This window comes from Bufo bufo, chromosome 1, assembly GCF_905171765.1.
Source record: "Bufo bufo chromosome 1, aBufBuf1.1, whole genome shotgun sequence".
Taxonomy (NCBI): Eukaryota; Metazoa; Chordata; class Amphibia; order Anura; family Bufonidae; genus Bufo; species Bufo bufo.
This window is the reverse complement of record NC_053389.1, coordinates 462,360,075-462,383,057: the sequence shown is the minus strand read 5'-3', so window position 1 is coordinate 462,383,057 and position 22,983 is coordinate 462,360,075. Positions and strand designations below refer to the sequence as shown.

The window sequence follows — 22,983 nt, the reverse complement described above, 5'->3', positions numbered from 1 at the left end:
ACCAGCACCCTGCTATGTCCCAACAAGGAGCAAGAACTCCAAAACAATTGTCAAACAATTGACACAAAGAAGCACTAACATTGCTTTAAAGGGTTTCTGTCACCAGAATTAACCCTATTAAACTAGCTGACATTAGCGATGTGCTAATATCAGCTAAACATAACTAGCCTATTCCTACTTTTATCTATGCCCCCGTTACGCCGGAAATCTAACTTTTATAATATGCTAATTAGCCTCTAGGAGCAGGGGGGGGGGGGTGTGCGTTGTTCCTGCTCCTAGAGGCTCCGTTCTCCCACCAAGTCCTGATTGACAAGGCCAGGCAGCACTCGCCTCTGTCTGCCAGCCCTGTGCTCTGGTGAAATCTCGCGCGGTGAGGAAGCTGGCAGCCTGCGAGCGTCTTTCCCTCACCGCGCCTGTGACTGACAGCGCTTAGGCACGAGAGTTCAGCTGCCTTTGCCGAACAGCCGGCTGTCAGTCACAGCGAAGGGGCAGGGAAGGGGGCGTGGTTACCGTTACTTGAAGCAAGGAGGCCGCCGCCTCCGTGACTTCAAGCATGTGTGGAGCAGCGCGCCGGCAGGGGATAAAACAACGTTTTCAGTACTTTTGCTGCACCTGCCTTCAGGAAGAAAGACATCATCAGAAACCTGCTGCTGGCTACATGCAGGTACTGCTGGCGGCTTGGGATGGTTTTGGGAGGTGACAGGTTCCCTTTAAATAAGCTAAATATTTCTTACTTTAATATAAAAAACAAAAACAATAGTTAAGGTGAAAACTGAGATATTTAATGAGCATTAGAATTTACCCTCTCAAAAATCAATACTTTGTGGAGACACCTTTTGCTGCAATTACAGGTGGAAGTCTCTTGAGGTATGTCTCCATTAGCTTCGCACATTTAGATACTGGAATTTTTGGCCATTTTTCTCAGTAAAACTGCTTCAACTTAAAATTTGATTGGCTGCCTTGGTATACAGCAGTCTTCAAGGTCATGCCACAGGCTCTCAATTGGATTGATTAGGCTATCCAAAATCATTTAAATGTTCCCCTTAAATGACAGTGTGATTAGGGTCATTGTTCCTGCCCAACTGCGTGTCTACTACCCTGTAGTCACATGATGCTGCGAGTACTTTTTCTTCAGGATTAGGCAACAGATCACCAAGTGTAAGGTATCACTACATTCAGTTGAGCAACCCCTACAAGGCATTGCACAGTGAACTTCTTGGTGACAGGTTCCCTTTAATCAAAGTGACAAAAACTTTTCTGTTCCGATTTTGTAGGCTTTCACAATAGACCCTAATGTCGTAGTGCAGTATGACATTTTGTTGGAAGCTCTTAAAATGATTGTGCCATGCCAACAAACACATCCGCTCATCAAAAACTCAGAACATTTTGTATATTCTTTTTCTAGCAGATGAGACTCTTTATAATGTCTATTAGCATGAGAGAAAACAAAGTAAACATTTAACAGAGAGAGCAGACGGCCAACACACACACACAGGTCAAGTATGCAGTGACAGGATGGCATACACACTTAGACCCCTTTCACACGGGCGAGTTTTCCGCGCGGGTGCAATGCGTGAGGTGAACGCATTGCACCCGCACTGAATCCGGTGATTTTCACACATCACTTGTGCATTGCGTAAAAATTGCAGCATGTTCTATATTCAGCCTTTTTTACGCAACGCAGGCGCCATAAAAATGAATGAGGCTGCATGAAAATAGCAAGCATCTGCAAGCCAGTGCGGATGCGGTGCGATTTTTTCACGCATGGTTGCTAGGAGATGATAGGGATGAGCAACCCCGGATCCCATTAAAGTAAATTCACTGTATTATTTTCCCTTATAACATGGTTATAAGGGAAAATAACAGCATTCTTAATACAGAATGCAAAGTAAAATGTGGATTGAGGGATTAAAAAAAAAAAAAAAAAAAAAGAAAAAAAATTAACTCACCTCATCCACTTGTTCGCGCAGCCGGCATCAACTTCTTTCAGGACCTACAAAAGGACCTTTGATGATGTCATCGCGCTCACCACGTGGTGAGCGTGGTGACGTCAGCGCACGTTCTGCTGAATGAAGATAGAAGGATCTTCTATCTTCATTCAGCAGGACCTGCGTTGATGTCACCACGCTCACCACGTGGTGAGCGCGATTACATCAAAGGTCCTTTTGCAGGTCCTTAAAGAAGAAGAAAAAAAGAAGACTATGCCGGCTGCGCAAACAACTGGATGAGGAGAGTTAATTTTTTTTTCTTCTAATATTAATTTTTTAACCCCTCAATTTACATTTTACTAAGCATTCTGTATTAAGAATGCTATTATTTTCCCTTATAACCATGTTATAAGGGAAACTAATAAAATATACAGAACACCTAACCCAAACCAGAACTTCAGTGAAGAAGTCCAGGTTCGGCTCTGGGTACCACATTCAGTTTTTTATCACACGCGTGAAAAACGCATTGCACCCGCACGATAAAAACTGAACAACGCAACGCAATCAAAACTGACTGAAATTGTGTGCGCACTTGCGCGTGTTTCCCACAATGCACCCGGAGCAAATCCGGGACGCCCGTGTGAAAGAGGCCTCAATGTAACGTCTGTCCGGCCCTTTTGGTTTCACCAGCACCAGTTAGTTGGGTTAAGCATCACATAAAATACAATACAGATTGTTACCTATGGAATTGTCTGGGCCCTTCGATTTGGTATACGATAGAAACGCAGCCAATAGAAAAATAGAGGAGAGGAGTTCAGCTCTGCCAACAACTCCTGTAACCTGTGGAGATATGAATTGACAACCTCTTAAAAGCTTTCCATTAATTTATTCACAACGGGTCACAACAACAGAATCTATGGCGACCAGGGGAAAAGTGCATGAAGAGGTTTCACCTCTTTTTAAAGGGGCTGTCCAGACTAGCAGCCAACAATCCCAGTGGGTGGATGGTGTGCCCCGTTAAAGCGCTGAAACAATGGGACTACGGACAAGTGTTTTTTTTTTTTTATTGTGAACACCGTCCAACAACTGGGGTTGTCGGCTCCTCGGCCGGACAACCCCTTTAAGACATGCTATTATTTTACATTGTAGATAAAGTGGATTTGCTTTTTAAATACACTACACATGATGCGCTGATCCTGAGTTACATCATGTATAACTGTCCATTCAAAATTCTGCAGGCTTCAGAACTGAAATCTCCTGGCAATCGTGCAGAGCATATGCTACAGTAATTTGTGTCCATATTTATCACTGGTCACTGATGAGCTCATTGAGGGGACCTCTACCGATCAATAGAATGGAGGTCTCAAGCTTGCACTTTCCCCGCACTGCACGGCCACGGTGATGAGAAGGAGGAGTTGAGCATGCACGCTGGTGCTCCATGGGAGTGCTGCAGAAAACAGTACAGCATTGTGCCATCTTAGCCAGTCCTATAGATTTTGGTTAAGCCACAGTCTGGATGCTCCATTACGGCTCCATTCAAACTCTACCTCATTGTGTTCATACAGTGGGCCGACAACCCCCATTCTAGTCATTGTGGAGATTCCAGCGGTGGAGTCCCAAGCGATCTGACATTTATCATCTTATACTGCAGAGTGCAGACAGGGGATGTGGATTGTGGGACAATCCCTTAAAGGCTTAGTGATCTGCCCGACATCAAGCTTTTTTTCCTGTAATCTATCCATGATCTATACTGATACATGCTTCATATGTCTCTGGGGACTGTATGGTTGTTGTTTAGCCCTACTGTAAGTCCCGGGGGTGTTTGAGCACCAAGAGACATAGCCAGTACTTAGGAAAGGTGACTACTGTAAGTGGAGATCTGTAGTCTTGGGAAAAACTGGGGTTGTTATACCTCCCCACAAAATGAAATAAAATTGATGAGGAAGCTGCATGTTTCCCCAAAATAATATGAATAAGGGTACTTTCACACTAGCGTTTTTCTTTTCCGGTATGGAGTTCCATCCTAGGGGCTCAATAGCGGAAAAGAACTGATCAGTTTTATCCCCATGCATTCTGAGCAATCCGTTCAGTAGGCATCAGGATGTCTTCAGTTCAGTCACTGTACGGTTTTTGGACAGAGAAAATACCGCAGCATGCTACGGTATTTTCTCCGTCCAAAATTCCGAATCACTTGCCCCAAGTGTTCCAGAAAAACGGATCCCATTTTGCAGTCTGCGCATGCACAGACCTTTAAAAATGTGGAAAAAAAATATATACCGGATCCGTTTTTCCAGATGACAACTGGAGAGACGGATCCGGTATTGCAATACATTTGTGAGACGGATCCTACAAATAGTATCCGTTTGCATACAGATTGCCGGATCCGGAAGGCAGTTCCAGCGAGAGAACTGCCTGCCGGAATCCAGCGAAGCTATTGTGAAAGTACCCTAAAAGTACAGCTCACTCTGCAAAAAATAAAAATAAAAAAATAAATAAAATATATAATAATAATAATAATAATAATAATAACGAAAGAGGCCTCACACACCTGTGTTGACGAAAATGTATGGGTTGTTACGAGTGTTAGAATGCGAGGAGGCAAAACTATTTTTAAAAAAGTTTTCATTTTTATAATCTTTAAAAAAAAAAAAAAAAAAAGAAAAGAAAAAGGTGAATTTGCTATTGCTGTAATCGTACTGACCCCTCAGAGTAAGGTTGTCATGTCATTTTTACTGCATAGTAAATGTCGTAAAATGGAAATTAAACAATGCCGGGAATGGAATTTTATTCATTTTTACTCAAAATTAATTTTCTACATTTTCAGAATACAATATAATGTAACATTATATGCAGCCATTACAGGGGTTGTGCAGTGGCAGAACACTGGTGACATATCCTAAGGACAGGTAATCAATATCAGATAAGCGGGGGTTCGACTCCACGCTGGTGTGAGCGCTGCTTCCTCTTCAAAGTCTGCCTGCTCTTCGTCACCATTGTAGTGGCGGCACAGAGTAACTACAATTGCTCCGTCACCTTCAAGTGAAAAAAACAAGCCCTCATACAGCGATGTCAACGGAGAAATAAATGTTATGGCACTTGGAAGGCAAGGAGTAAAAAGGGGGGCTACAGGAATCCTAAACCTGGAGAAAATCATCCCTTCATCCCCTCCTTTCCCATGGTGCCATTTTATCTTCTATTACAGGTAAGACCGAGAGATGTATGAAGAGTCTTGTTTAGTTTTCCAGCATTTGTTTCTAGGTTTAGTGTCTTAGATTGTACAAAGGGTAAGGCTACTTTCACACCTGCGTTTTGTGCGGATCCGTCATGGACAGATTCGTTCAGAACGGATCTGTTTGTGTTATCTTTAACATAGCCAAAACGGATCCGTCTTGAACACCATTGAAAGTCAATGGAGAACGGATCAGTTTTTTTATTGTGCCAGTAAAAACTGATCAGTCCCCATTGACTTACATTGTGTGCCGGGACGGATCCGTATGGCTCAGTTTCGTCACACGGACACCAAAACGCTGCAGGCAGCCTCCAAAGCGGAATGGAGACTGTTCGGAGGCAAACTGATGCATTCTGAGAGGATCCTTTTCCATTCAGAATGCATTAGAGCAAAACTGATCCGTTTTGAACCGCTTTTGAGAGCCCTGAATGGATCTCACAAACGGAAAGCCAAAAAGCGAGTGTGAAAGTAGCCTTAGTGTAACTAGCACTCTCACACTAGTGTGACTGCTGACATACAACGCCTAATAGAGATCAGAAGCGTGTTTGCACTAACCAGTCTCTTTAGAATGATAAGCCGCCCAAGCAAGCCTGGACAGGGTGTCAGCACGCATACTTCACTAGGGACAGGAGATAAGCCTTCATACAGAACAATGGACCAGGCCTGTTACCTTATCCTTCTTTACACATTGTACTGTTGGCCAACCCTGCAGAGGTTGGTGGGCTCAGCGGAGCGGGATTTCAAGCACATGGGCAGCTTCAGTAGGTTCATTGCATAGCTGTGGGCCACACTACAGCACAGTCAACATAATCCTCTCTGCACTTTTCTGCGGTATATTTGATCATGGAGGGCTACAATATTTGCAGTATTATAAATAAATGATAAGTAGGTATCCATAACGTTAAGAGGTCCCTGTTTATTGCAGTAACATTATGAAAAATAAGAAAATAAAAAATAAATTATTTGCATTGCCATATTCTGACACTAACAACTTTTTTTATATTTCCGACTATAGAGTCCTATAGGGGCTTTACGGGCGGAGCAGTAGGTTTCATTAGGGTGCATAGAGCTTTTTGATCCATTTTTATTATTTTTCGGGAAGGGCAAGGAGGTGAAAATGGTCAAAAACATACTTTGCAGCAGAGGTTGCACAGGAGATTTGAAGTGAACAGCAGAAACACAGGAGAAGCAAAGTATTTCAGATAACTCCCATGTTGGCTCAAAGTGCAAATGCAGCTTTTCATTGCTGCAGTGATATAAGCTGTGCCAGATCTTCATCCTCACTCTGTAGGAACCACATGTAGAACAGGTGACATGGTGCAGAGACCACATTTTTCTTCAATGGCACCTTTAAAAATATACGCTGCAGACATTTCTTATGTACTATAGGACAAAACTGACACATCCCATTATTACAGGGGATATCTGGGGCATACATTTTAATGAATGCTTGTGAAGGAAACGCTGGTCGTTTACAGTAGGTCTTCAGGCACCCCCTGGTGGTCAATACAGTGACTGAACAAGAACTGGATGAAACACACTGAAAAATACTGCAATGGCAGTGCTCTTAAAAAGGGGGAAATGGTGCCATTTTTTTCTTAGAAAAAACTACATGAAGAATAAAGTTCTGTCAGTAAAACAAAATATAGTGTGGGGACACAAAACGCAGCAGAATCTAGGCCTTAGGCATAGGAGCTTAAAGCTTACATAACCTATCAATAAACTTTGTATTAAATCAATAGTGCAGTGTGTACATGAGGGTCATTAGATCACTTGTATCTGACATTTTTTTTTTTGCAGTTTCTCCTTGGTATGCTACTTTGCAGTTCTCCAAGAGATGATGGTACAGGAGAATCTGCTTCATAACTTTCTCACACTCACTCAGAAGCAGCCCCCGGAAATTACAGAGAAGAACTGACCTGTATAGATGTGAATAAAGCACTTGTGTTCAGAAACAAACTTCCTATTTAGCTGCAGCAGTCTCTTTGTGTGTGTGTCTCCTCTGTCTCACTCCCACTCCTTAGACTTTTATTGACATGTGTAATCTGATTCTTTAGTGAACTGGCCTGTTTTCAAACGGAAAGGCATTCAGCAAGAGTGTGTGTGTGTGTGTATGCGCGCACTCAAGTGCCATAAACAGCCGATAATAGGAGAACTAGATATTTTTCTCTGATAAGCTATATTACAAAGTTTCTTATGGTTGCTTGTACAATTGATTTATGCAAAGCTATGTGAAGAATAGCAACCATTTAAGACAGCACTTATTCCAAAATGATCAACAGTTTACTGGTTATGCAATAAAATCCCTTACAGCATAACCACTTACATGTGTCAAGCTTTTCGCAGCTATAATTAGGATTTCTTGAAAATCTAAATGCACAAGCGATTATGGCCTCTTTCACACTTGCGTTGTCCGGATCCGGCGTGCACTCCACTTGCCGGAATTACACTCCGGATCCGGAAAAACGCAAGTGTACTGAAAGCATTTGAAGACGGAACCATCTTCAAAATGCGTTCAGTGTTACTATGGCACCCAGGACGCTATCAAAGTCCTGGTTGCCATAGTAGGAGCGGGGGAGCGGTATACTTACAGTCCGTGCGGCTCCCGGGGCGCTCCAGAGTGACGTCAGAGCGCCCCATGCGCATGGATGACGTGCCATGCGATCACATGATCCATGCGCTTGGGGCGCCCTGACGTCACTCTGGAGCGCCCGGGGAGCCGCACGGACAGTAAGTACACTGCTCCCCCGCTCCCCGCTACACTTTACCATGGCTGCCAGGACTTTAGCGTCCCGGCAGCCATGGTAACCACTCTGAAAAAGCTAAATGTCGGCTCCGGCAATGCGCCGAAACGACGTTTAGCTTGAGGCCGGATCCGGATTAATGCCTTTCAATGGGCATTAATTCCGGATCCGGCCTTGCGGCAAGTGTTCCGGATTTTTGGCCGGAGCAAAAAGCGCAGCATGCTGCGGTATTTTCTCCGGCCAAAAAACGTTCCGTTCCGGAACTGAAGACATCCTGATGCATCCTGAACGGATTTCACTCCATTCAGAATGCATTAGGATAATCCTGATCAGGATTCTTCCGGCATAGAGCCCCGACGACGGAACTCTATGCCGGAAGACAAGAACGCAGGTGTGAAAGAGCCCTATGTTGTACGCAATTTTAACGTGTTACCAATAAACATCTGGGTTTATTGACACATGATGTGCTGGAGTCCTTCTTTTAAAATTCAGTCAGCAACTAGAGACAAACTTAAAAGGTTGTGGCGAGTACACACATACCATATATGAAAACCTCAGGCATGCAAAAATTTAACAGTGTAGTGCCATGTGTTAATTTGTAGACCTTACATAGGAAATGGATATTTGCTAAGATGTATTTGCATTTTGCTCAGTATTTGTAAACCAAAACCAGTAGGGAGTCCAATACACACAAAAGGTGCAAATCGTTCCTGTATTTTTTTGTCCGCGTGCGCTATGGACTGCACATAGACCCACAGAAATTGTGAAATTACACTTATCATTCCCCTTCCGTGCGAAGACCACAGAGCATGTCCTACTTTGGACCATGCCTTATCAAATATGGACCTGGAGAACACTGGAGGAAACTTTGGTTTAATATGCCTTCTTCATGTGTATTAGCAGGCTATCTCAGGGTACTTTCACACTTGCGTTGTTGGATTCCGGCAGACAGTTCCGTCGCCGACAATCTGTATGCAAATGGATACCATTTGTAGACTGATCCAGATGCGGATCCATCTCACAAATGCATTGTAATACCGGATCCGTCTCTCCGGTTGTCATCTGGAAAATCCGGTATTTGTCTTTTTCACATTTTAAAAGGTCTGCGCATGCGCAGACTCCAAGACCGGATCAGTTTTTCTGGAACACTTGGGCCGGATCCAGTATTCCGGCAAGTGTTCTGGAATTTTGGACGGAGAAAATACGGCAGCATGCAGTGGTATTTCCTCCGTCCAAAAAACATACAGTGACTGAACTGAAGACATCCTGATGCATACTGAACGGATTGCTCTGCATTCAGAATGCATCAGTTTTTTTCCGGTATTGAGCCCCTAGGACGGAACTCAATACCGGAAAAGTTTAACGCAAGTATGAAAGTACCCTTACCTGTTTGCCATGGTTGTGGTCCCAAAATGACCGCTGATGGAGGTGACCAGTTCCATCCATTAACACTGAGAGGAAGTAGTGCATGTGCAGTTCGTTGGCAGAGTAAGTAAATGGAGACCGCTGAGGGACGGGACTGGTCACATGACCCTTCGTTAGCTAACATTTTTGGAGCGCAGCACAGGGAACCGGGTGAGTAGACCTTCAAGTAAAAATACTTTAGACATATTAATCTATTAGACACTGGTGCCAATAGTTTAAAAACGTCTAATACTAGCTGCATGTATGTGCTGCTCCAAGCACATTTGTAGCTAGTAATATATAGTGTCCAACAACTTTAAAAGATATACAGCCATACCGCTTCATTGTTCAGAGGCTTTCACAACTCCAGAACACAGGAATGTAATGGAGGATCAATACAAAATCAATGCAACAATTTGGGAATTAGGAGACTATAAAGTCTCCTTTAGCTCTTATACTCACCGCCTCAGTATGTATTGGATGTACGGCAAACAGCAGGGCAGCAATCAGACTGGTTCGCTTGTCCAGGAAAAGCCTACAAACTTTAAGGAAAATCACGCACACCACAGCATGGAGGAGAAGGTTTAGAAGGTGGTAGGAAACTGCATTCAGTTCACTGAACAGATAGTTTAAGCGAAACGTCAGGACTGTAAGAGGACGGTAGGATTTATGACTTCTCTCCTAGAAAAAAAAAAAAAAAAAAAAGGAAGACCTAATTAGGCCATCTAGAATTATAACAACCAGTAGATGGTAAGGAGAATATGCACCTTTACCGTAAGTGACAAAGATGTTTTTGGTAGTAGAACCTGCATGTGTAAGTGAAGGTAACCATATGAACGTTGGCCAAACCTACAGACATTGGCAAGATCAACCGACCGCACACTGGTGTGTACATTGGTGTCCTGACTATCTCCCAAAGGCCAATTTCACACGGTCAGTATTTTTCATCAGCATATGTAAGTCAATACCAGGAGTGGACCCCAAAACATAGAAGAGACACACATTGTTACATTATACTTTGTTCTCTGTAGGTTTCACTCCTGGTTTTAGTTTAGGCGGGGTTCACATTATGTTTTTGACTTACGTTTAATGTATAAAAAAAATATACATATACATTATTAAATGGATGCCATGCAGTGGCATCCGTCACCACAGAGTTCCACTGATGATCTATCCTCAGGAAAGGTCATCAGTAGGCTTGAAAGACTAGACCTTCGGCTCATAGATCTGTAGTCGATTCGTTCAAATACTTACATTTTAATGCTGCATTCTTACAGCATTAAAACGTATTGGCTCCGTGGAGCCAAAGTTCTTCTAGATCGAAGTTGCATGAGACTTTGGTGAATTACTATTGTATGAATATTTGCGTATAGAAAAACTATGTAAAATAGGAATCCTAACTGGGTTTCGGTAACGATGTACCACCCAGTACCAAAGCCCACTTTGGATTCCTATGTTAAATGGTTTTTCAATACGCAGATACGAATACAGAAGTAATTCACCAAATTCTCACGTGACTTCGGACAAATGGAACTTTGGCTCCACGGAGCCAATACATTTATGATCCAAAAGGTCAATTGGCTCAAGCTTAGTCATCATTTACTTTAACACCTAACACTCTCATCTCAGAAGGAATCTGGCATAAGAATTACCCATCTCCAGACAGACTTACAATATATTTACAGAACAGGACTTGTGTTTTGTGAGCACTTGTTGGAAAACAGATGTTAACATCTGAAATTACTTTTGGAAGATCAGAGGTTGTGAGAATGAGGCCTAACCCAAGTTCTTCAGAAATCTCCTGACTGAAAGCATCTGCCAATTTGAGTTTGTAGAGTAAAGAACCGAAAGCTTTATTACTACTATGTGTAGTTCTGCTTGGACACTGGAGGATCCGACAAATTTACAGCCCAGAAACAACAAATATATAATGACGCAACTTCACAAGAATAAGCATTCCCATACTATCTGACAAAGGAGATCATATTATCCGATTTCCTCTGTAGAGGTCTGAATACTCTCTTTTATACTGAAAGAAAAGCCATGTTCTGGCAAAGTAAAAAGGTTAGAAGTAGAATGTCACATATAGGTTATGTGTGCAAATCTGCAACTTTTATACCCCCAGAAAACACCCATACAATGGAGTTCTTGCAGACTGGCTGCACCTTTTCAGATCGTGTGTAATGTTTGCGTGTCTTCATATGTAAATGCTGCGCGCATTTTGTCATGGATTTCAGAACACGCAATAACCAGTGCCTCATTGTATCTGCATAGATAGTATACTCAACTGCCTATCATGTCCCAATAAACCGATAGCTAGGCCAGCAGCTTTAAAGGAGTTGTCTGGACCTGTGAAGGAAAGCTCCCCGCTCCTTCTCCTGCAGACAAACCAGATGTTGACATTGAGGAGACCAGCGGAGCATTGCAGGAATGCAGCGAGAGTAAAAACGGAGCATCAGCCGCTGCAGCATGCAAGGAGGTATTCTCCCTTGGAACCTCTCTGGCATATGGCACTCGGGGTGCCAACACATAACCTTCTGCTGAAGCACCTAGGGTTGTCCTCCAGATTCCTGACCAAGCAATGCACGTCAAGGTATTTCAACAGTAGAGGCTTTCATACTAACCTCAGACATTGGTGTCCCCCAGAAGTCATTTTGGAAGAGCTTCTTTAAGGGTGTTGCAGGATGCAAATCTTTATTATCCAGAATTGCAGACACATCATCAAAGACAAATCCACAAAAGAGACTGTTCCAGTAACATAATACGACAACACATGACAAGACGCCGATCTCTTTTAGAGTCACTTCAGCCATCTTTCTGAGATCCGTCTTCAGACCTAAGTCACTGAAACACAAACAAAGTAATGTTACCAGCCACACGACCAAATTATTCAGACCACCATTACCATTCCCCATTGAGTGTACCAGTGTACAACATTTAGCATTGGCTAGGTTAGACTGGGGAAACAACCTGCAGTCCATAATGTATAAAATGAAGGCAGAGCTAAAATGTGTCAAATTTACTAAACAGGGGGACAATTGCTTGGTGCTAAATATTGGTGTGAAAGCGGATGGCACCTATGAGGTGATGTCATTTAAAGGGGTTCTGCACTTTGTTTAAACCGATGATCTATCCTCTGGATAGATCAGCATCTGATCGGCGGGGGTCCGACACCCGGGACCTCTGCCGATCAGCTGTTTGAGAAGGCAGCGGCGCTCCAGGATATTTTAAGGGAATTGTGCTAGAGGTCTATTTGCTTGGATTTTCAAGGCAAAAAGCACACAGAAATTACTGATAATGCTGAAATGTAGTTATGCTCAACTCAAGAACTGAAATGCACAGTGTTTTTAAAAATAAAACATCTTTAACTAAAGTAAACATATTTGCATTACTGCAAAAGTACAAAATTTGCCATTTTCTTAATAGCACTGCACAGAACAGATAAATAAAATAGAAAAGATAAAAGAACATTTGTTCATTAAAATAAGATTCTCCGAACACTGAACAAACAGGAACCTCTTAAAAAACACCATAGTCAGCAGCAGCAATATACCGTATTTTCCACCCTATAAGACGCACCGGCCCATAAGACGAAGCCAGTTTTTTGAGGAGGAAAATAAGAGAAAAAAAAAAATTTGAACCAAAAGGTGCGCTTTTGGTGGGTTTTGAACTAATGGTGGTCTGTGCATGACCCTATTATGGGGGATCTGTGGATGACACACCGTTATAGGGGGGGGGGGGGAGATCTCTGGATAGCACCGTTATGGGGGATCTCTGGATAGCAGGAGGTCTGCTATGCAATTATCAGAAGTTTGCCCACTAATATCAGATGGGCATTTATCTAATGAAACCTGCAAGAATTTATCAACTATCCCGAGTCCCCTGATGAACCAGTCTTTACAACGTCTGGGGAAACGCGTCGGGACAAACTGCTAAAGAAGGGACGAACATCATCAATCCTTACAGGCAGGGTAACATTAGGCGACAGCGAGGGCTTAGCCACCGAGAGGTGGGGTCGCCCCTTTAGGGGCGGGTGCTCCGCCTGTAGGCAGGGGTACATTGAGGGATTTATTAGGGATATTGTTCCCTTCCCCTTATCCACCACCTCTCTCTTACCGTTTGGCCAGGTCCACAGTCATCTAACTGTAAGTTGCCGGAAATTTTTCTATATATCGGACTGCATTATCCTGATACGTCCAAAGTAAGGCCTTGTCTATTTATTTGACGTAGCCTAACATATATATTAAGATGGGGTATTATTTTAACCAATGATAGTAAAAGTTATGTTTTAGGGCTCTTTCACACTTGCGTTCCGTCGTCGGGGCTCTATGCCGGAAGAATCCTGATCAGTTTTATCCTAATGCATTCTAAATGGAGTGAAATCCGTTCAGGATGCATCAGGATGTCTTCAGTTCCGGAACGGAACGTTTTTTGGCCGGAGAAAATACCGCAGCATGCTGCGCTTTTTACTCCGGCCAAAAATCCTGAAGACTTGCCGCAAGGCCGGATCCGGAATTAATGCCCATTGAAAGGCATTGATCCCGATCCGGCCTTAAGCTAAACGTCGTTTCGGCGCATTGCCGGATCCGACGTTTAGCTTTTTCTGAATGGTTACCATGGCTGCCAAGATGCTAAAGTCCTGTTTGCCATGGTAAAGTGTAGTGGGGAGCGGGGGAGCAGTATACTTACCGTCCGTGCGGCTCCCCGGGCGCTCCAGAGTGACGTCAGGGCACCCCACGCTCATGGATGACGTGTCGCATGGATCACGTCATGAATTCGCATGGGGCGCTCTGACGTCATTCTGGAGCGCCCCGGGAGCCGCACGGACTGTAAGTATACTGCTCCCCCGCTCCCCACTACTACTATAGCAGCCAGGACTTTAATAGCGTGCTGGGTGCCATAGTAACACTGAACATATTTTGAAGACGGATCAGTCTTCAAATGCTTTCAGTTCACTTGCGTTTTTCCGGATCCGGCGTGTAATTCCGGCAAATGGAGTGCACGACGGATCCGGACAACGCAAGTGTGAAAGGGCCCTTAGATGAAAAGTCATTTTTCTCTGTAATTTATATATTGATACTTTTCGTAACCCTATAAATACCACTGTGATTTGTTTATAAATAATAAAACAATAAATTCACATACTTACCTTATGCTGCTGTCAGTGATGCGATGCAGGCCTCTTCCGGCCTGTGTCCCGCACTGTACGGCTCAGGTGGCGCGATGACGTCATCGCGCCGCCTGCACCGGCCTCTGATAGGCTACAGGCCTAGTGCCTGTAGCCTATCAGAGGAACGGGCAAGGGAGACGCCTCTCCCCTGCTCCTCTGCATCATTCATCTGTATCGCTGTCCTGAGGACGGCGACACAGATGAATATGGAGATGAGCGCTTCCACAATGGAGGCGCTCATCTCCACTCCTGCTGCCTCCGGACAGAACGGGCCCCCCTCCGGCGCTCCGCATCCGTTGCCCGTGCACCTTTGAAAACGGGCTGACAAAGGCTGACAAATACCCAAGCGCCAGGACCAAATTCCTGATCGCCATGGCGACCTAGGATTTGTTGAGCCCTGAGTTAACCTTTTGTGAAAGAACGGCTGAATATTTAATAAAGAACAAAATCGAAAAAATTATGTTTAGCCCAAAATGTGTAAAAGGCAATTATAAAAATGTCCCCGAATACATACACACTGTACATTACTCAACATTGAAATTGCAACACCAAGAAAGAAAAGTCTGAATTTTAGAAATCACTGGATTAATAGACATGTTAATGATATTTAAATGAAATAAAAAAGTGGAAAGAAAATATCTCAGTCTTTTTCCAGTATCCGGTATGAGCACCACGCGCAGAAATACATGAACGTACATGCCTTGGCATGCTATCAATGAGGTTATTAATGGTCATCTGAAGAATGTTCTGCTACGCTGAATGCACTTGGGCACACAAATCATCAAGATCTGCTGCTGGCAGCTCCCTTTACAATTGCCAAACAATGATGTCCCATAGGTGCTTGATGGTAGACAAGTTCGGAGACGCTGGAGGCAATCATAGCACGTTTAGGCCAAGAAGTCTGCTCACAGCGGAATGAGCAACATGCAGCCTAGCATTGTCCTGGAATACTTTGGAGAAATAGCTGTACCACTGGTTCCACGACTAAATCAATGCAACACTGAGCTGTTAGTGTACTTAAAATGAAGAATAGAGGGATCCTGCTACAAAACATTTTGCCATCCCACACCAGAATCCCAGGATTAGGACTGGTGCAACATTCCCCTGTTAAGGCCTCTTCATGGCATTGCCCACGTGGTCCAATTTTACTATACAGAATAGATAACGCTCCATTCTTTCGACACAAAGAATCTGACACAATAGAAAACGGATCCGTCCCCCATTGACTTTCAACTGTGTTCAGGACGGATCCGACATTGCTATGTTAAAGATAATACAACCGGATCCGTTCAGAACGGATGCAGACGGTTGTATTATAATGACGGAAGTGTTTTTGCTGATCCATGACGGATCCAGAAAATGCACTGGTGTGAAAGTAACTTTATTGACAGAGGTTCGCGTGACACTCACCGATCAGATGCTGATGACCATTCAAGAAGAAAGGTCATCAGTTATAAAGAGTTGGAAAACCCCTTTAAGTAGTAAACAAAGTGTTGAACCAGAAGACGTTTTATATTTTAGGCTCTTCAGAGTAGCCCCGTTTTGTTTTGAGGACAGCTTTGCACACCCTAGGCATTCTCTAGGTCAGCTTCATGAGGTAGTCACCTGGAATGGTTTTCCAGCAGTCTTAAAAGGAGTTCCCAGAGGTGCTGAGCTCTTGTTGGCTGCTTTTCCTTTATTCTATTGACCAATTCACCCCAAACCATCTCAATTGGGCTAAAGTCGGGTGATTGTGGAGGCCATGTCATCCCACGCAGCACTCCATCACTCTCCGTTTTGGTCAAATAGCCCAGAAGTGTGTTTTGGGTCATTGTCCTGTGGAAAAACTAAATTATGGTCCCACTAAGGGCAAACCAGATGGGATGACATGTCACTGCAGAATGCCATGGTAGCCAGGCTGGTTAAGTGTGCCTTGAATTTTGAATAAAACAGTATCACCTGTAAAGAACCCCCACACCATCACCCTCCTCCTCCATGTTTCACGGTGGGAACCACACATGTAGAAACCATCCACTCACCTTTTCTGTGTGTCACAACGACATGGTGGTTAGAACCAAAAATCTCAAACCTTATCTCATCAGTCCAAAGTACAAACTTACACCGGTTTAATGTCCATTCCTCCTGTTATTTGAAACAAGCAATTCTATTATTTTTGTTGTTCCTCAATACTGGCTTCTTTGTAGCAATTTTACCATTAAAGCGTGATGGTTGTGCTTCTTTGTACAATCATAACTATGAAGGAACAGTTATGTTTGTGCTTCCCTAAAGCCTGTTTCCGCCATATTATTCAGTTTCAGCTGCACAGCTAGATGCATTTCTCTCACAAGCAGTGGGCGTCTCCCTTCTCTCGATAGTGCCAGCAATATATGCAGTGACCTCCCTTCCCTTTGTTTGTTTTCTTCTAGGGAGCTCAGGAAGCAGAAAAAGAGAGAGAAATTAAACTTTCAGAAAAGCAGGAGGCAATTGTGATGTTGTGATAGAAGCTCAGCTAGCTCCAACACGCCCCCATTTCCTGTAAACCATCTTCTGAGTTTCTGTTACCAGGGATTAATCTTGCCTGACAACAAGCAGTGGACTGCAAGTTAGGTAGAAGTGAGACCCCTAGTGGCCATGACTTTACAGCTTTTTTTTTTAGGTGGATACAGGCATATTTTTAAATGATATGAATTAGAAATTTGACAATTATATCATTCTCTATTAAACGAAAAATGCGTGAAAGTACAGTGACTAAGCCCTGATTCTCGCAGTCTCCTCGGTTGATGTTGAGATGTGTCTGGTTCTTGATCTCTGTAGATCTTTATGTAGGCTCTAATTTGAGGTGCTGCTATTCTGCAGTTTCTGAGGCTGATAACTAATGAACTTGTCTTCTGGTGTCCTGAGAGCCACTTTCATCATGGCATTTGATGGATTCCATAACTGCACTTGAGGATATCTTCAAAGTTCTGGACGTTTTCCAGATTGGCTCAGCTTCATGTCTTAACCTGTTAGTGACCACCAATGTGCGTTCTTCTGGAGGTCACGGCAGACTAGTTAAAACACTGTGCGGAGCAGGAGCGCGGCTCTCACATGGACAAGTCGTCCAGAAAGTATCACGCCCTCATACAGCTCCACAGAAAGAAATATAAAGTTATGTAAAAAAACGTCAACGTAAAAAAATTAATAAAAATTTGCTAGGTTTTTGGTGTAAAAATAGTTGTAAGAGCCTTTTCTGAGACTTCAGCCCGGACAAGTTTACTAACTTTTGCGCCTGTAAAACAGCACAAAAGCGGTGTAAAAACTACCCCAGTCAGGGTGCAGAGTAGTTTTCACTCCAGGTGCACAGATTGCTGGAGGTGCACCTAATTTACAAGTCACATTCCTCATCATCCTCCGAGGGGAAAAAAGGTGTAAATTACCAGTCTTTGTAAATGAGGCCCCCCATAGGTGTATTTGGTATTCCTGTAATCGTATTGACCCAGAGAATAAAGTCATGAGGTTATTTGTGCTGAAAAATTTATAACGTAAAAACTCAGTGGCAGTATTATTGTTGTTTTCTCCATTAAGAGGAAAAAACAGCATTCCTCCCATTCACTTAAAGGGGTTGTCTCACTTCAGCAAGTGGCATTTATCATGTAGAGAAAGTTAATACAAGGCACTTACTAATGTATTGTGATTGTCCGCATTGCCTGGATTTATTTTTTCATCACACTATAACACAGCTCGTGTCCATGGTTACGACCACCCTGTAATCCAGCAGAGGTGGCTGTGCTGGCACAATATAGGAGAAGGTGCTCTCTGGAGGCCGGGACCGTGGGAGCGCACATGGGCTGGCGCTTTTTCCTACAGTGCACTAACACGGCCATTGCTGCTGGATTGCAGGGTGGTCGTTACCATGGAAACGAGCAGTGTATAATGTGATGGAAACATGAACCAAGCCAGCAAAGGAGGCAATATGGATAATCACAGTATATTAGTAAGTGCCTTGTATTAACTTTCTCTACATGATAAATTATATTTGCTGAACCCCTTTAACAGCTTTTTTTTTTTTTTCTCTCCCTGCCTTCCCAGAGCCATAACTGTTTTATTTGTCTGTTCACATAGCCATATGAGGGCTTGTTTTTTGCAGGACAAGTTGTATTTTCCAACGCCACCATTTAATATTGCATATAATGTAGTGGAAAGCGGGGAAAAAAAATTTCAAATTGGGTGAAATTGCAAAATAAAAAGCAATTCCACCACAGTTAAGTTTTTTTTTTTAATTTATGAAGTACGATAAAAGTGACCAGTTACTTTTATTCTACAGGTCAGTACGAAGACGGCGATACCTTATATGTATAGTGTTTCTTGCGTTTTGACAGTGATAAAACAATTAAAATGTGTGAAAAAAATAAAATAATAATCTTTTATTTTTTTGTCGCCATATTTTGACCCCTATAGCTTTTTTTTTTATTATGTGTACGGAGCTGTATGGGGCTCTTTTGGGGAATACATTGCGACAACCATGAGGTGTATTTTTTTAGTTTTTATTTTGGGAAAAGGGGGGTGATTTGAATTTTTATGTTTTTTGATTGATATTATCATAGACTCCGATGCACTTGCATTGGAATCTATGATTTCACTACTTTCCTATGGAGCCCTATTACAGGCAAGGGCTCCATAGGAAATACTATGCAGCAGCCTCCTGTCATTCATAAAGACAGGGACTTCTGCACACACGCTTCGGCTCCTCGGATCGCCACACGGGGGAACACGCGTAGATGCCGTGGTCAGGATTGACCACGGCATCTGAGGAGTTAAATGTCCGCGATCGGCATTACTGCCGGTTGCGGACATTAGCCGCGGGTGTCTGCTAAAAGAAGCAGGCGGCTATGGTGTCCGCAGCGGGCGCCATCTTTAAACACATGTACGTCATCAGGCGTGAAGGGGTTTAAACTGCCTCTGTCATCACTTATAAGTAGGCGACAGTTGGTCGCTGTAGATCAGTTCTTGTCTGCAGAATCTGACGATATCACCAGTAACTCCATAGGTGGCAGAAATGTGTTGAAAAAAAAGGAGTCTTATAATATGCAAATTACCTACTAGGTGCAACGAGGGCGGTGCCACTACACCCTAAAGCTCCACTCCCCTACCACTGTGACAGATAGGCTAGGCAGTGAAAACAAAATCACTAGAGCACGTTCAGCACATGCACAGTAAAAAGACAGCGATTGCTCATCTCCCTCTCTTTACTGCGCATGTGCCGAACGTGTTCCAGTGAGACTTCAGGGCCAGGCGTTAATGCTTTCACTGCCATAGCATAGGAGACATAGCAACGACACTGCATATTATAAGAAGCCCTTTTCTCTCCAGATACCGGCGAGATCATCGGCGTGCCTACTGGGAAGGGATGACAGAGGACAGACTGTCTACAATGTAGAGAGCGCTCACAACGCTTCAAACAGCTGATCAGCGGGGGTGGCCAGAGTCGGACCATTACTAATCTGAAACCGAAAATTCGGAGGATACATCAATTTCATTCAAGCAGCTCTGTCACCCGGATCAACCCTACCCTACCAGACATACAGCCTGGTAGGGTTGATGATGCTGATCAAAACTATATCGGTCGGTGGTTTCGTTGTGGAGAAAAATTTACTTTTTAACTTTTAAAACGATGCAAATGACCTATTCGAGCACCAGGTGGTGGGCTTATGGGCTTCGAGCAGCACCCGGGTGCTCCATAATGACACCCCCTGACTTTAGATTGACAGCGCTCGGCTTCATCCTGGCCAGTGAAGAGGTTGTGTGCACGTGCCGTTCTGGCGCTGTCAATCTAAAGGCAGAGGGGCGTCTGTATGGAGCACCAGGGGCGTAGCTGGAGCAGTGCTCACACCCCATAGGCCTGCCTCCTGGTGCTCAGATAGTTCCACCGACAGACATAAGACGGGTATCGCTTTAATCAGCGTCAGGCTATATGGCGGGTAGGGTTGGTCCTGGTGACAGAGCGCTTTGATAACTGTTCAGGAAGAGATCAGTGATGGTGAAGCTGCCTGATGGCCGCTCTTCAGAAGGAGTGTGAACAAGGCTGCCCTCAATAACAAAGGATATCCTGCTATTATGGGGTTAATAAGGATCATGACTGATCTTGGTGTATGGAAAACAGGGCGTAAATACGTCCCCGGGTCAGAGGAGATTAGTAAATGCCTCCCTGACAGCTAATGCCCCTCAGTACAGCGCCCATGGGCACTGCCCACACGCCCGGCTCAGGCTGTGCCACTTACTAGCTTCTCGCGGTGTCTCAAGCTTCCTCCTGTGCTCACTGCTCAGTCCTGACATCCACATGAGCTTCAATGGGCTTCTCCCTGAGCTGTGAGACCCGCCATGACAGAGGTAAGGAAGCCCCTCCTCCAGGCTTCAAACACCCGGATGTTACCTCACGGAGCTGCCTAGGAAGTGGCGGGCACACAGCAGCGGCTTCACCGCCCGTCACCTGCTGACAGCACCATGAACTTGTGGACGAGTGCTGACGGGGCCCGCACCCTGACCTGAGGGAAAGGTTACTAATCGCTATAGATAAGACGTCAATCACTTCCCAGGAGGCGTGGCTACGCGACCCATAACGAGGCGTGACACGCTGGCCGCCGTTAGGACGCAGAGGAGGGATCCTCCTGAGCAGCTCGCTGTTTAATGCCGTATCCTAGCAACGCGACTCAGCCTCCAGTTTTCCCGGCTTCCTCTGCGGTGACGCGCCAGGGCTGGATTGATATCAATATAAGGGGCATATTGAGGCTGCGGGTGGTCATGTAAATTATCTGAGCCCCGTCAGGGAGACATGCCGCCCGGTACCCGCAGTCCAGGTGGTGACCTGTAACATCAAGGAGGCAGATCGGGCAGTAGGTACATCTTCACTGGATAAGGAGACCATCGGTGAGTCCATGCAGACAGGACAGTGGGCACCGGGGCATTGCACTGCGGATGCCAGGGTGCTGTCTGTGAGCTTCAGTGGCATCGCCTCTCCTGCCTGCATCTCTGTGGCATCCATAGCATAGTGACCTCGCTGCCCAGCAGTGTGCCATGTACAGTCAGGTCCATAAATATTGGGACATCGACACAATTCTACCATTTTTGGCTCTATACACCACCACAATGGATTTGAAATGAAACAAACAAGATGTGCTTTAACTGCAGACTGTCAGCTTTAATTTGAGGGTATTTACATCCAATTCAGGTGAACGGTGTAGGAATTACAACAGTTTTCATATGTGCCTCGCACTTGTTAAGGGACCAAAAGTAATGGGACAGAATAATAATCATAAATCAAACTTTCACTTTTTAATACTTGGTTGTAAATCCTTTGCAGTCAATTACAGCCTGAAGTCTGGAACGCATAGACATCACCAGACGCTGGGTTTCATCCCTGGTGATGCTCTGCCAGGCCTCTACTGCAACTGTCTTCAGTTCCTGCTTGTTCTTTGGGCATTTTCCCTTCAGTTTTGTCTTCAGCAAGTGAAATGCATGCTCAATCGGATTCAGGTCAGGTGATTGACTTGGCCATTGGATAACATTCCACTTATTTACCTTAAAAAACTCTTTGGTTGCTTTTGCAGTATGCTTTGAGTCATTGTCCATCTGCACTGTGAAGCGCCGTCCAATGAGTTCTGAAGCATTTGGCTGAATATGAGCAGATAATATTGCCCGAAACACTTAAGGATTCATCCTGCTGCTTTTGTCAGCAGTCACATCATTAATAAATACAAGAGAACCAGTTCCATTGGCAGCCATACATGCCCACGCTATGACACTACCACCACCATGCTTCACTGATGAGGTGGTACGCTTAGGATCATGAGCAGTTCCTTTCCTTCTCCATACTCTTCTCTTCCCATCACTCTGGTACAAGTTGATCTTGATCTCATGTGTCCATAGAATGTTGTTCCAGAACTGTGAAGGCTTTTTTAGATGTCGTTTGGCAAACTCTAATCTGGCCTTCTTATTTTTGAGGCTCACCAATGGTTTACATCTTGTGGTGAACCCTCTGTATTCACTCTGGTGAAGTCTTCTCTTGATTTTTGACTGTGACACACATACACCTACCTCCTGGAGAGTGTTCTTGATCTGGCCAACTGTTGTGAAGGGTGTTTTCTTCACCAGGGAAAGAATTCTTCGGTCATCCACCACAGTTGTTTTCCGTGGTCTTCCGGGTCTTTTGGTGTTGCTGAGCTCACCGGTGCGTTCCTTCTCTTTAAGAATGTTCCAAACAGTTGTTTTGGCCACGCCTAATGTTTTTGCTATCTCTCTGATGGGTTTGTTTTGTTTTTTCAGCCTAATGATGGCTTGCTTCACTGATAGTGACAGCTCTTTGGATCTCATCTTGAGAGTTGACAGTAACAGATTCCAAATGCAAATAGCACACTTGAAATGAACTCTGGACCTTTTATCTGCTCATTATAATTGGGATAATGAGGGAATAACACACACCTGGCCAGGAAACAGCTGAGAAGCCAATTGTCCAATTACTTTTGGTCCCTTAACAAGTGGGAGGCACATATGCAA

General features: G+C 44.1%; 2 protein-coding genes across 3 annotated transcripts in view; one reads left to right on the top strand and one right to left on the bottom strand.

Annotated features, from left to right (window-relative positions):
• TMTC3 (transmembrane O-mannosyltransferase targeting cadherins 3) overlaps positions 1 to 20,953 on the bottom strand; it is an 81,839-nt gene extending 60,886 nt beyond the window's left edge. For both annotated transcript variants that reach the window (XM_040408604.1, XM_040408614.1), the window contains exons 1-4: positions 20,712 to 20,953; positions 11,930 to 12,149; positions 9,768 to 9,986; positions 2,669 to 2,768 (exon numbers count right to left, since the gene is read on the bottom strand). In XM_040408604.1, coding sequence (XP_040264538.1) covers positions 2,669 to 2,768; positions 9,768 to 9,986; positions 11,930 to 12,118 — 508 coding nt within the window. In that variant the 5' untranslated portion in view covers positions 12,119 to 12,149; positions 20,712 to 20,953. The remainder of the gene's footprint in view (positions 1 to 2,668; positions 2,769 to 9,767; positions 9,987 to 11,929; positions 12,150 to 20,711) is intronic.
• A 171-nt stretch (positions 20,954 to 21,124) lies between these two features.
• The window catches only part of CEP290 (centrosomal protein 290), a 210,964-nt gene continuing 209,105 nt past the window's right edge, over positions 21,125 to 22,983 (top strand). The window contains exon 1 of the mRNA XM_040408592.1: positions 21,125 to 21,357. The gene's annotated coding sequence lies outside the window, so the exon portion shown is untranslated. The remainder of the gene's footprint in view (positions 21,358 to 22,983) is intronic.